At 39.9% G+C, this 13,697-nt stretch overlaps 1 protein-coding gene across 1 annotated transcript in view; it reads right to left on the bottom strand.

Annotated features, from left to right (window-relative positions):
* The window catches only part of NRG1 (neuregulin 1), a 1,003,268-nt gene extending 990,077 nt beyond the window's left edge, over window positions 1–13,191 (bottom strand). Inside the window, exon 1 of the mRNA XM_011372000.2 lies at window positions 12,480–13,191. Coding sequence (XP_011370302.1) covers window positions 12,480–13,191 — 712 coding nt within the window. The remainder of the gene's footprint in view (window positions 1–12,479) is intronic.
* Window positions 13,192–13,697: the final 506 nt, after the last annotated feature.

Here is a 13,697-nt window from a genome sequence, read left to right as displayed (position 1 = left end):
TTCTAATCCATTTTAATTAATGAATAGATATGTCCCCAACTGACCTGCGGGTGAGATAATGCCTTAGGCTGTTTAGTCACCTGGAACTCAAGACCTCACAAAGCCAAATGGCCCATGACAAAGAAGAAACTGAAGAAGAGCAAAACAAATGTATCATTATTCTTCATATTTTACACACAATTCTGAATTACCTCCTTTATCTTCTCAATAGTTAATAAAATATTTTAAAGAGAGCATAACAGCAACTTGCAAAATGTAGAGGCCTAAAAGACTATTTTACACAGTTTCAAAACCATTCATTCATTGTCTGTATTTACGTGTTACGAACTGGTTCCCTTTACTCCTGAGTTGCACAAAGGAAGCACAAGCATATACCCAGCTAATCATAAAATCACCAACTATTCTTACTAACAGGAAGTAGGTGGATGATATTGGCACCTTAATCATTTTCATGGGCTTTTCAATAGCATTTTAAAGAGAAATATTACTAAATATATAATGACTGTTATTTAGCAAGTTACTGGAAATAAAACTACTGAAAAGTTAATAAAAGTGATTAAAAATGGTAGAAAAATTACTCATCAATACATTTAATACACCAGGCAGGTTTAACCTAACAATTTTGCTTTTACGGGCAGCTTTATCAGCCATTTTAATTTATCCTACTATAAGAATAAGTGTGCATCATGAAACCCAATTAAGTAAGCAGTGATAAAGCCTGAAAGTATTTTTCCGCAGTCTCTATATCAAAATGATTTGTTAAACATGGAGCTCTAAAAGGCAAACTAATGTGCCACCAAAGGGCAAAATGGATGTGATCTGACCCTCTGCATTTCCAATGATATAGTGAGCATTAAATTTTAAAGACTTATTGCAAACTTAACCCACAAAATGCTAATTTGAGCAGAGGAAAGAACATGTAATTAATATGCTATTTATCTACATTAAACACAGGTGGTTGCTATGATCTGCTCTGCACATACTTATTGGGCTCTCCCACTGTTATGAGGCAGCAAAAGGCAAATTTGACCACTTTTCAAGGGACAGCTATGCCATTAAAATAAAATGACCATCACGAATTGGAACCCTGCCTATTTCAATCAATCTGGTCTGGAGTGGGGTTAGCTATGCCTCGGGTGTTAACATGGATCTCTTTCAGAGGAAAGTGAAAACTGGAACATCTCATGTTCATCCATTCACTGGGCAGAAATAAACTACTGCAGTTTTGCCGTTATATATTTGGGGTACCATTTGTTACAGCAGCTAGCCTACCCTAACTAATACATCTACTATGAAGAAGGCAGTGTTCAAAAGGGGCAAAGTCCCTTAAGTAAGACTCAGTCCTTGTTATAAATCAGTGTTTGCATTAAAAATAGCATTTATTGCTTTTCTTTGTTAAAAAGTAATACACGTTATAGAAACATCAGAAAAACAAAATGTATAAAATTCTAAATATCAATAATTCCCGTGCCCAACTATTAACACTTTGTTATATAGCTTTTACACTTTTTAATTCTCTTTAGATTTACAGACTGATGAGGTAAGTAAATGACTGATAGATAAAAGTAATATATGCATATTATATAATACACTTTTTTCACTTGACAATATACTATGAACGTATCTCTAAATCATTATACTTTCTTCTAACTCAAGCTTTTTAAAGACTAAGGAGAAATCCATTACCTATCTATACACTTTCAGTTAACCATTCTTCTGGGAAAAGGGAACAATGTGCAAACACATGGAGCCCTAAAGCCATTTGGTACATGTGAAGCAATGCCATCAGTGTGGCACAGTGTTTCAAGTTGAAAAAGGAACTGGATAAGAAAATTTGGACAAAAGTTGAAGGGCCTTATATACCATTCTAAGGTTTCTAGATTTTATCCTGATGGCAACTGAAGAGTTTCCTGCAAGGGTATAGTATGATCTTTTCTGTTTCAGCAACAGTATAGAGAATGGATTTAAGAAGGGGAGAATCCATGAGCAAAGATAAGAGGTTGTTACAGATACTGTAAGAAAGGGAACTACTACAGAAACAATGGAGATGGCAGGGAAGGGAGGAATTTGAGATAGTTAAGGAAGTAAGATCAATGAGATCTGATCACCAAATTGATATGGGGCAGAAGGAGAGGTTTCTGGTTTGGAGTACCTACGAAGACATTGATGCTATCATATGGTGAGGGGTTAACTGAATTCACATCAGCACCTACTATGCCATCTGGCACAGAATAAGCTGTCAATCAAGGAAGCCACTGGTAGTAATAGTAGTGATTGTAATATTAGTAGTGGTAGTAATTGCATTATTATGCAGACTGACTGGCAGGGGAGATAATGAGACACTGTTTAAATGTTTAATATAAAGTGTCTGTATGACTCTTGGGTGGATTATCTTGTAAGTAGTTGGATACACGGGAAAAATAGGGTTTGGGCTAGGTATGAATTTAAAAACCACAATTTATAAGCAGCATTGGGTTTCCTGGAGTAGATGAACTCACCAAAGGCTCAGGGAGTCCAAATTGAAGGAATAAAAAAAACTGGACATAGCCCAGCTGAGCCCTGCCTGCCCTGCAGCCCCTGTGGCACCGCCAGGGCCTCTTCATGCAGTAATTGTAAAGTCAGATCAAATTATTCCTCATTTGACAACTTGTTTCTGCATCGCTCGTTCTACTCAAAAAAGGACTAAAATATATCAGTTCCTTGCCCAAACCACAAGAATTGGGAGCTGAGAAAGGAGGTCTCTTAACCCCATCTTGCATCAAGGCTGGAACCTTTTCCCCACCATCATCAGAACCAGTGCCATCCAGCTGAAAACCAAACTCTCCCTGCTCTGTGTGTTCGCCTTGTCCCTTTTCACAGCAGCACTAATTATTACAACCTAAAACAGTGCTAGACTTACATTTTTTAATTAATAAAAATTCATGGTAAAACACTTTAAATCTTCTTTGTCATTTTATTAAAACAAATGACTGAACTTTCTTGCTTTATAAGTTTACAATTTGGATTAATCAATAAATCATACTTTATAATTTCAAAGACAGGCATGCAGAGTCAATGGTATTTGCTTCTTGATGATGCTCAGGAATACAAATAACTTAGTATTTCAGACATCAGAAAAAAATAGCACAGAAAGGCAACAGAGGGGAAAAGACTTGGAGAAAGAAGACACTTTCTCCTCCTTCTCATTAAGCTCTCTTATTCCTCTTTCGCATTGTCTAAAAGTTTCACAATTGTTTTTTCCATGATTACTCTCCTTAGAACAATACTAAAATGAGAAGAAAGGAAAAGACAAGCTCTAGAGGCAGGAGCAGAAGTGGTTGGTTTGTAAGCTGGGTCATTTCTGAGATGAAGGCCAGATGCGGTCTGAATGGACCATGTAAAGCATCTTAGTTCTACCTTCTCATTTTGCATATTGGGAACCACAATTTATAAGCAGCATTGGGTTTCCTGGAGTAGATGAACACATCCAGGGGCCCAGGGAGGCCATACTGAAGGAATAAATAAAACTTATCTAAAGAGGTAAAGTTACCCAAAACGACACAGGAACGAAACTACAAAGCTAGAAGTGGAAAGAAGTTCTGACTCTGAGGCCAGAGCATTTTTCACTTGTGAATACGCTGAGGATGCTCCAAGTGTCTGCCCCCAAGGATACTGTGACCTACTGAATGAGGCAAGACATATACTTGTACATAAAATTTTAAAAATACATCAATTTCAAAAAAAAAGCACAAGATGACAAGGGAAATCTGTAATAGCACCATGTATAAAGTATACAGTAAAAAGGAGCTCTGTGTTCAAAGGCTAGAATGAGTATTTTCAGCAGAATCATTGCTAGGACTTGACATTACGGAAGCAATAGGATGTGCGCTGTCCCCTGAAGTAGATGTGGAATTTCCACGGGCAGAAATGAGGGAAGAAAGAGCCAGGTACAGGCAATGGCATATGTACAAACAGGAGGGTTAGGAAAGTGCATAGCCCATTCATGGAACAATTGCTGTAGACTGGATGAAAGCCTTCCTAAAGTAAAATCCAGGATGATTAGATTTAATTTGGAGTAAGGAGGACACTGAATGTTGGGATCTGGAGTTAACTATGGAGTATCCATTAAAAATTTCTAAGCAGAGAAAGAGGGCTAATAAAAGAAGTATTTCAGAATGACTCACCCTCCAGTACAGTGTTTAATGGCAGACAATTTAGAGCAGTAGACACAACAGAAGCATGGAAATTAGAAAAAAAAAATAGAAAAGTAATGAATATATAATCAATTAAAAGATTCTGGTACAAATCCAAGTGTGATAAGGTGCCTTTCTGGACCATGTCAAGAGCAATGTGAATAGAAATACATATTCTTATGTATATGTAAGTTTACTCTTTAAACCTTTTATTTGTTTTTATTAAGCTATTATCTGTTGTAATTTTGTCATTCGGTGGCTTCAGATTCAGGAGCCTAAATGCTGGGTAAATTAAGAGCTGAATAGATAAACACTTCTGTATTTGAACAACTTTTGTTCTTATTAATGACAGTATTAGAGGCACTACATTTGAATAAAAAACAACATAAAAACTTCTCGCCACCACTTTATACCCATTAGGATGGCTATTACCAAAACAATAGACAATGACACACACTGGTGAGAATGTGGAGAAATTGGAACTCTTGTTCATTGCTAGTGGGAATGTAAAATGGTATAGCTGCTGTGAAAAATAGTATGGTGGTTTCTCAAAAAGTAAAACATAGAATTATCATCTGATACAGTGATTCTGCTTCTGAGTATATACCCAAAAGAATTTAAAGCATGGTCTTGAATAGATATTTGTACATCCATGTTCATAGAAGGATTATTCACAATAGTCAAAATGTAGAAGCAAACCAAGTATCCATTAACAGATGAATGGATAAACAAATGTTGTGTACGTACAACAGAATATTATTCAGTCTTAAAAGGAACCCCTGATGCATGCTAAAATGTAGATAAATATTAAAGACATTATAGTAAGTGAAATGAGCCAGTCACAAATAGGCAAACACTGTATGTTACCATTCATATGAGGTACTTAGAATAGTCAAATTCATAGAGACTAAAGTAGAATGGTAGTTACCAGGGGCTTGGTGGAGGAGAGAATGGGGAGTTCTTATTTAACGGGTATGCAGTTTCAGTGTGGAAAAATGAAAAAGTTCTGGACATGGATAATGATGATGGTTGCCCAACAATGTGAATATTTAATGCAAATGAACTGCATACTTGCAAATGGTTAAATTGATAAATTTTGCTACCACAATTTGAATTAAAAAAAAAAAAAAACTGCTTACCAGAATAAGACTAAGTTCCCAAATGCTCCAGTTTTTTTTTTTTAACCCCCACTCCAATGAAAGAAAAGTTGCTAGTGTTTCTGAGGACAAGATGTGAGCAATCTCGGTGGATGGGAATGAAGACGATGGAGGAAAGAGCATCTCAGATGTGCCCAGGCTGGCAAAGAAGTAGAAAACCTGGGCAATTTCAAAGTGGTGACCCATTTGTGCTAATGACAAGATGATGAGCACACCCACTCTGAGCAGAACACCTTCATCCTGGTAGCCACCAAAGAGCTCTAACCGCCAGAATCACCTCCAAAGGGCAAAGTCTAAAGAAAAACTCTGTTTGAAGCAAATACAGCCATCTTTCCCCTCCTCAGTAGATAGCTATCATGTTCTACACAGAGGTGCAGCCAGGATGCTCCCTGCAGAAGAAAATGCTGCCACTGCATCTGCTGTTTCACTGATAACACATTGTCGCCCATGGTATCTCTAGGGCTGACTGAGAAAGTGAAGGGAAAGGATCTCATTATTCGTCAGAGCCCAAATGGATGTGTGCCATCCCACCTGCAGTCCAACGAAGAGCTGAGGTGATGTTAAAAACAAAGAAAAAAAGTGAAAATAACTCATTTAAAATCTTTCTTTGTATTAGTTCTTAGGGATGCAAGCAGTAATTTTCTATCTTCAGTTATAAGAACTGAACTTGGGCTAAGATGGGTAATACCTGTGGGGGAGATTAAGCATGTGGAATTTCCAAGTTCTGAGATCTAGTACCCAAAATAAATTGGAATGACTTGGGAATAGGTCTGCTAAAAAGTGATACAGATTCACTGACTATTCAAAATTTCTTCTGTGCTTATGAGTCTTTATAATACAGGGAACTTTTGTTTTTTCCCAGCTGGGGCTATGGACTACACAGAATAAACAATGTCCACAACTAACTGAGGAAACAAAACACGAATTTTAGGAAATCAAATACCCTTTCTCTGAAGCCCAAAGGTCGATCCAGAGGTAAGGCTCTGGGTGGAGAGAGGAGGAAATGGTGTCCTGGTGGGATATGGCTCCCCGTGCTACTTCCTACACACACCCACCTCAGCAAATGAGAGACATAGAGAGAAAGAATCAGTAGATGTGGGTGTTTTTCCTTCTTCTTTCAAAAGTTAGCCTAGAACAGAGATTGTCACTATCCAAAGAGCTCAGATACTTCCATTATTTATTCATTTATTCATTTAATTAATTATCGAATAGGTATTTAATCTACATAATAGCAATCGAGTTGTATGTGCCTATCAAAGAGGCAAAAAAGATAGAAACTCAATGAATGGTAGTTATAACCAGGTGGTTTTAGTTAGCCTCTTGATGTTTTAGCCTCCTTTGCCTTAATAGAATTCCCAGACTAGAGACAACATTTGGAATGACAGTATTACTACTGTGGGCTTTCCAAATTTAGCAAAGCAGACAATGCTGCACTCTTCCCACCCCAGGGTACATCCACTACCAAAACTCCAGTGTTCTCATCAGGCAGGTCCCCTTATGGTGGGTTCAGCTCAGCTTACATATTGTCACTGAGGAACAGAAGGAAAAGAAACGATTCCCTTCTCTAGTTTCTCTTGGCCCAGTGTCACCTCCAAAATGTGGCTACCAGCTCTGTAATCGCATACCTCTCTGAGTTGTTTCCTTATAGGTTCCAGCACACTGGGGCAGATGTCCAAAGCCAGAGCCTTGGGCTTTGGAGGGGAAAGTGTCTGAAGTAGAGATGCAGTGTAGGTTACCATCAGTATCCTCACAGGATGGACAGAGCCTATTAGGAACAGAAAGACCATCCACATTCACAGTCTGGTGATCTAAGACCTCCATTTTCTGACATACTTGGACCCAGACAGCGGAATTCCAAGGTGTCAAGAGAAGGCTAGTCAGCGCGATGATGAACAGTAATCCCACACTTCGGTCTCTCACAGACTAAGATCCACTCGCGCATCCACTCACATTTACGGAAAGCCTTCCCTTGCAGCATTTATAAGGGAAAGAGAGATGAAGGGAAAACACCTATGAAGCCTGAGTTAGGAACTGGTAGAACCATTTCCCATGTACCATCCAAGCTGTGGGTAAACTAAAATTCTTCCCTTTGTATTTTTAGTTATTATGAAAAACAAGATATAAATTTTACTAGGTCCTAATGGAGTAAACCAAGGTTAGGATATAGTTTCCAAGGAAACTATTTGCCATAGGGAAAAAATATCCTAGTTCTCTTAAAGACTAAAAAAAAAAGAAGAAGAAAGTAAATTACCACTATGCATCTCTCTCTAGCATTTCTGGATGGCAAGTCTATATTGGGGGTAATTGTTTCCTATCAATTGGATCTATGCCAAGCAGAGATTAGTCAACCCATTTTTTAATTTTCAACTTCACCGGAATGTCTTTTATCTACTTCAACCTGTATTGATCATTTGGGGACAGAGAACCAGAAGGCAAGCTTCAGAAACAAGCTCACTTCAAGTGCATCACGGCATTAAACAATATGAAAACATAAGCTCTAGACTAGCGCTTACCTCAATTCAGTGAGACTTAAATCCATTTACTCTAAATTTGCAAAGAATTCAACTTTATATTTCAAAGTATGACAGGATATACATATCACTAATCGGTTGTTTAATTATTATAAAGTGACTAATACTAGGGAGAGTAGCTAGGTCATGCATTCATTCATAATGTTACTTTACTTTTAACTTATTTTATGATAACATAAGACACAAAGCAACATGTGCATGTGCAAATTTAGAGCATTCATATATGGATGGAAAACTCTACAATAAAAATTTCGGTTATTTAAAAATAAAAATATTAAAAATTAGTTTTTACTTTCTTATGAAAGCTTTGATAAAGACATGTTACACTATTGTTTTTGGTAACAAATCACATGTGTCAATAAGAGCCCTAATTTTTTACCTTTTGTTTCCACTATATACTGTTTTTATTATATACTTCCAATGAATATAATAATCAATGAATCTCTACCACTGTTACTCATTATATACTTTTCATTTTCATGATTAGCATTTGTTTCTATAAGGCTAATCAAAATACCCATTCGATCAGAACTATCTATAATTTTTTCATATCATTTCTGCATACCAAAAGCAACCAAACAAGAAAGCCCAGTATTTCTAAGTACTAAGGGTATATGAGCGTTTGAGAATCTTTGAACATCTGGCAAGTTTGTAAATTGTCACCAAAATTTAAAAATGTGTTTTAAAAGATGTTACATTTATAATTAAGAAAAATAGGAAAAATGAGCATTGAAGCAAAGAAGACTTCCTGAACAATAAATAGATTACATTTGACAAGGGCAATAACCCACCCAATCACATCTTTTGCCCTCATTTACTATAAATATACAGGCCAGCAGGAACACAGCTCATTGTTTTGACCCTCAGTGCTGTTTAAGCTTCCCGGTATTACCTAATACATACATTAAGACATATGGTAAAACATTCCCTAGATTTGGAGGATTTATAGATCTCCGACAACCGATGAGAAACTATCCCCTAGTGCTTGTAAAATATTCTAATTCAGATATTTAAATTCTCTTTTTAAAATATTTTTATCTCAAGGAGTTGTTTTCCCAAATGACCTATCTTGGTTTCATTTTTTTAACATCTGTATTTTAAAATAATAGTTTTTCTATTCAACAGAAAGAAGTGTTTTAAATATAGTATAGATTTTTGAAGGTAAGATTTATACAGTTTAAAGGGAGCAGTCACGAACACTTGGGAAATTAAATTTACATGTGTATTTATGAAATACAAGCAGTCAAGCTGTATCTGCTCCTACTGCTACTTCCTTAATATAGCTTTTATTAAGAATAATTTTCTTCAATGCTGGATGGAAAATCCCTGCAGCATTTTTCTCATTTTCATAATACCATAAGGTCAGCACACTTCATTAAATAGTTATTGAGGCTATTAGAAAAAGCAGTGTCATTTATCATAAATATTTGATAAACATGTCTACATTGTCAATACGTTCCAATATTATATGACATACCAAATAGTTAAATTAGCTTGTAAGAACACAATTGATATAAAAATTTTGCATGCCCAATTATAGATGTTATTCAACTTCGGTATTTTTACTCCTTTTTGGAAATTAGCTTCTGACTAGTTTTCACAATGCTTTGAAAACTAAAAACATTGCTCTTCAAACAATGATTTGTTTCATAATAGAAATTTCATTGAACAGCAAATTATTTTGCAGTATGATGAATATAAAACCTAGAAATATTTCTTAGATGCTTCAGTGAGCAAGAGAAAAACCAAGGTTGGGGCGAATTTAAATAACTGTAAAAGGAAGTGTAATTTACGCAAACTGCAAATATAAAGCAAACAAGCTATGAGATTCTGTGTTGTCTTCTAAAATACACTAAACAGTTTCTGTTTCAAAAAGGTCCATTTTTCAGAGAACTTCTTTTTTACAGACACTACTCAGGAGTTTAGCTTAGCTAGGAAGAAAAAGGAGAAAAAAAACTCAAGGAAGACCTCTATTAGCTCAACACTGAGGCTAATCTGTTGCACGTGTGGTTTCTACACTAGTGAGCAACTTGTAGGAAACAACACTGCAGCTGAACGCTTGAGAGCTGGAAACTGTTCCCTAGGTATGAGATGGCAAAATGACTTTGCCATATTCCCTCTCCAGCCTAGCATCATGGCTCAGGCAGGAACACAACCATCATGCCCCCAGGGCAGAGTCATGTCGTTAGAGAAGGACTGTCTGCTCCATCACTCTCCCTGAAATTTTCTGACCAGAAGCACACAGAAGCAGCTCAATCAGGACAAACCAGCCGCTGTTCTCTCTGTATATTTTTTCCCAATTGTGTCCCTTTGCCCGGCAGGTTCCATATGACATTGTTAACTGTGACCACACAATTGAACGAATTCACAAGTTTTCACATACTTTTACACCCAACATTCCAAATATGGATTTATAAAGTTTACATTATATAAAATAGCTTACACTATTGACTTTTATCATACAATGTTACAATAACTATTGTGTTCATAAAAATTCGAGAGAAATTTTAGCATGATTTCAGTTAGTCCTTAGCTAAATCTATTAGTTAAGGTTTCAAGCAATATCCTCCTTTAAAGTATATAATACTAAAATCACCAAATATACACAATAATTGCCCAAACTTAGAGCAGTAACCTCATGATTTCTGAATCTACTCAATTACACAGGGAGATTTCCAGCTCATTTTAAAAATCTGCTTCGCTTAGCATGCCACAACTTACAACTATGTATTTTGTTTGACTGACAGACAAAAGGGCAAAACTACTTTTAGTGAAGATTTTTCCACTTAGAAGCACAAAAATAGGATAGTATTCCTCCAGACAACATGAATTTCCCATTTCCAAACATCCTCTAGACACTTATAAGACCTTTTCCCCTCAAGTCCGACATTTACTCTCAGTTAAAAGGCAAACCAACACTGTTGCTAATCTAGTAACGCACTCCCAATCCTAGACATCCTTGCCAACTACAGTCTCCTTTATATTAACTTCCTACCATGTATAGTAAATGATTCACAATTCATATGGTTTGGGGCAAAATCCTTCTTGAATTACATATAATAAAATGTGAAAATTGGACAATGGCATGGCTTAAAAGGTTTTGTTTCAGATTCTATAACAGAATAATATATGCTTCAGTACAATGGTGTGGAGCTTTTGTGTTGCCTAATAAGACAGCTCCCAGCAGAGTGTTTCCCATGTTTTACAGTGACATCTATCAGCCAGACCCAGGGAATCCCAACGTCACTCAGCTTTCTTCAGTACCACTGTCTGAGAACAGCTTCTGTCCACAGAGTGGTGCAGTCTTAACAGGTCTCTGGCACCCAAAGTGCACCCTTAAGATAAGGAAATAGTGGATGAGGAATGCTCTTCCCTGTCATTAAAACTGCATCATTGGGTATTAATTAACTGCAGGATATAAGCACCACAAATGCCAACCAGAAATTTAAATAATTAGGCATCACGAGATACAAATGTAAAAGAACTGACACACTTTGCATCTCAGGCAGACTGAGCAAGGCATGATGCTGAGTTTTGTAAAAAGTCAATTAACCCCACCATCTCTTAGATACATAAAGACCCAAGAAAAAGCTATTATGCATATTAGAATTTGTGATGTGTAATCATGTTAATTTATGGTTCGAGAAGAAACCTGCTATGTTTTAGTGATTATATGGTAATCAAGAAATTATACAGATATTTAGAACCTAGAAATTATTTTATAAATACATAAATTTAATGATCCCCCAGAAATGTAATTAGATTATCAGCTAATTTCTCACACCTGATCCTATGAAAGACACCTGGGAAGAATACTTTAAGTGGTAAACCTGAAAAGGTCTGGGAAATCGACTGTTAAACGCATCTTCCGAAATTCTTCAGGGCCTACACGTGAAGCTCCATAATTACGTTCATCTGTTCTGATTCACGCACGTGCCAAAACATACACCAAACCAAAATATTGTGAAAACAAAAATTCTTGAGATAATTTCACCTCCAAAAAAACAACTTTATACTTCTCACATACGCACATGCACAAAGTACAGACCATACCTATCTGTTGGACACTGAGTTCGCCAAAAGCTCTGCCACATTTAGAGGGATCTCAGTGCGCTGCCCTTTCTTTATTGGGGCTCTCCACACACAAGCCCCTAACCCTCTCCACAGTTAGGACTCCAAGTGAGGAGAAGGCGTTAAAATCCTATGGGACTCATCCTCCTCCTTCAAAGGAAAAACCCCACAACAGTAGCCCAAATTCAGCAGCTCCTAACCAAAGCCAAGTTCAACACTGCACTCTCGAGAAAGCAACCGGCCATTTCCATTCTACTTGGTGAACGAAACCCCAAGAGATTAAAAAGTTTTAGGCGGCCCCAACCGAGGACCAAAAGTGGGCTTTCACCAATGGCAAAGCCTAGAAAACAGGAAACCGGAGAAGGCTCTGTGGAATCCAATTGGCGAAACCTCCTTCTCTGAGGTTCGTTTGGAGTCTACAACCCCGAAACTCCTCCAGATCGTGTCTGCCCCGCAGCCGTCGAACCCGGGTGTGCGCTCGCCGCGTCCCGCTCTCCACCTCCCCGCCGGGCCCGGCCGGAGCACGCCCCCAGGGGCGTGAGACTTACCGCACCGCTTGCACAGCACCCTGCTGACCTCCTTCTTGAGGTTTCGGCCCGTCTCGAGAGGTGGGAAAGATGCTCGGAAGGCGGCAGGCGCACGGCTGCTGCTGTTGGCGTCGGGCTCCATGAAGAAGATGTACCTGCTGTCCTCCTTGAGCCTCCCGCAAGAGGGGAAAGCCGGGTGGCCCCAGGAGCCCAGGCGCACGGTGAGCAGCGAGTCCTTCTTCAAGCCCCCGGCTTTCACCGCCCACACCTGGTGCACCTTCACCAGATAGGGCGCCTCATCTCCCGGGTCGTCGGCGCCGGGTGCCGGGGACGTGGGCCAGGAGGTCACGGTCCCGTTGGCGGAGGGCAGCGGGTCCTGGGCGAGCGGCCCCCGCGCTCCAGATCGGGCGGCTGGAAACTGGCGCTCGCCTCCCCACGCCCCTGCCTCGCCCGCCGCCGCCGCCTTCCTGTCGAGTGCCCCCTGCTGCCTTCGCGGCGGGTGCACCTTTCCCTCGATCACCACCGCGGCGCGCTGAGCCAGCTCCTGCACCGAGCCCACGCTGGGCGGGGACGAGTAGCACACGGAGGCCCCCGCGGGAGCCGCCTCGTCGCCGGCGGCCGCCCCTGGCGCCAGGGCCGCGGTCCACAGCAGTAGCAGCGGCAGCAGCGGCAGTGGCGAGCGGGCGGCGGGGCCGGGGCGCCCGGCCCGGCGCGGGGCGCGTCGCCATCTCATGGTGTGAGGTGCGTGCGGGCTCCGGGCTGTCGGTTCGGACTCTGCCTCGCTCTATCACGCTGCCTCCCTTTTCCTCTCTCCTCCCCCCTCCTTACCCTCCTCCTCTCCCCTTACCCTCCTCCTTTTATTTATTTATTAGGAGGGGTGGTTGTAGGAGAGTTGTTTATGGGAGGAGGAGGAAGAAGGGATGGAAGAGGTGGGTGGAACCACAGAAAGGCGAAGAGGTATAAGGGCAAAAAATAATAATAATTAATAATAATAATAAAGCAAAATAGAAAAGAAAAGAAAAAAGCCACTGACACTGCCTCGGTTGCTGGGAGTGACAGGTCCTCCCGGCGCCGCCGCCGCCGCGCCCTAGCCCTGCTGTCGGGGCTGCTGTCACAGGAGGAGGACGTGGAGGTGGAGGAGCTGCTCAGCGGGTAACAGTCCTTTGTGTGAAGTGATGCTGCGGCGGCTGCTGAGGCTGCGAGCGAGCGGCTGAGCGAGCGTGCAAGGGAGAGCGCCCT

This window comes from Pteropus vampyrus, unplaced genomic scaffold (genome assembly GCF_000151845.1).
Source record: "Pteropus vampyrus isolate Shadow unplaced genomic scaffold, Pvam_2.0 Scaffold8, whole genome shotgun sequence".
Taxonomy (NCBI): domain Eukaryota; kingdom Metazoa; phylum Chordata; class Mammalia; order Chiroptera; family Pteropodidae; genus Pteropus; species Pteropus vampyrus.
The sequence above is the reverse complement of the archived record's forward strand: the minus strand, read 5'-3'. Positions and strand labels throughout refer to the sequence as shown.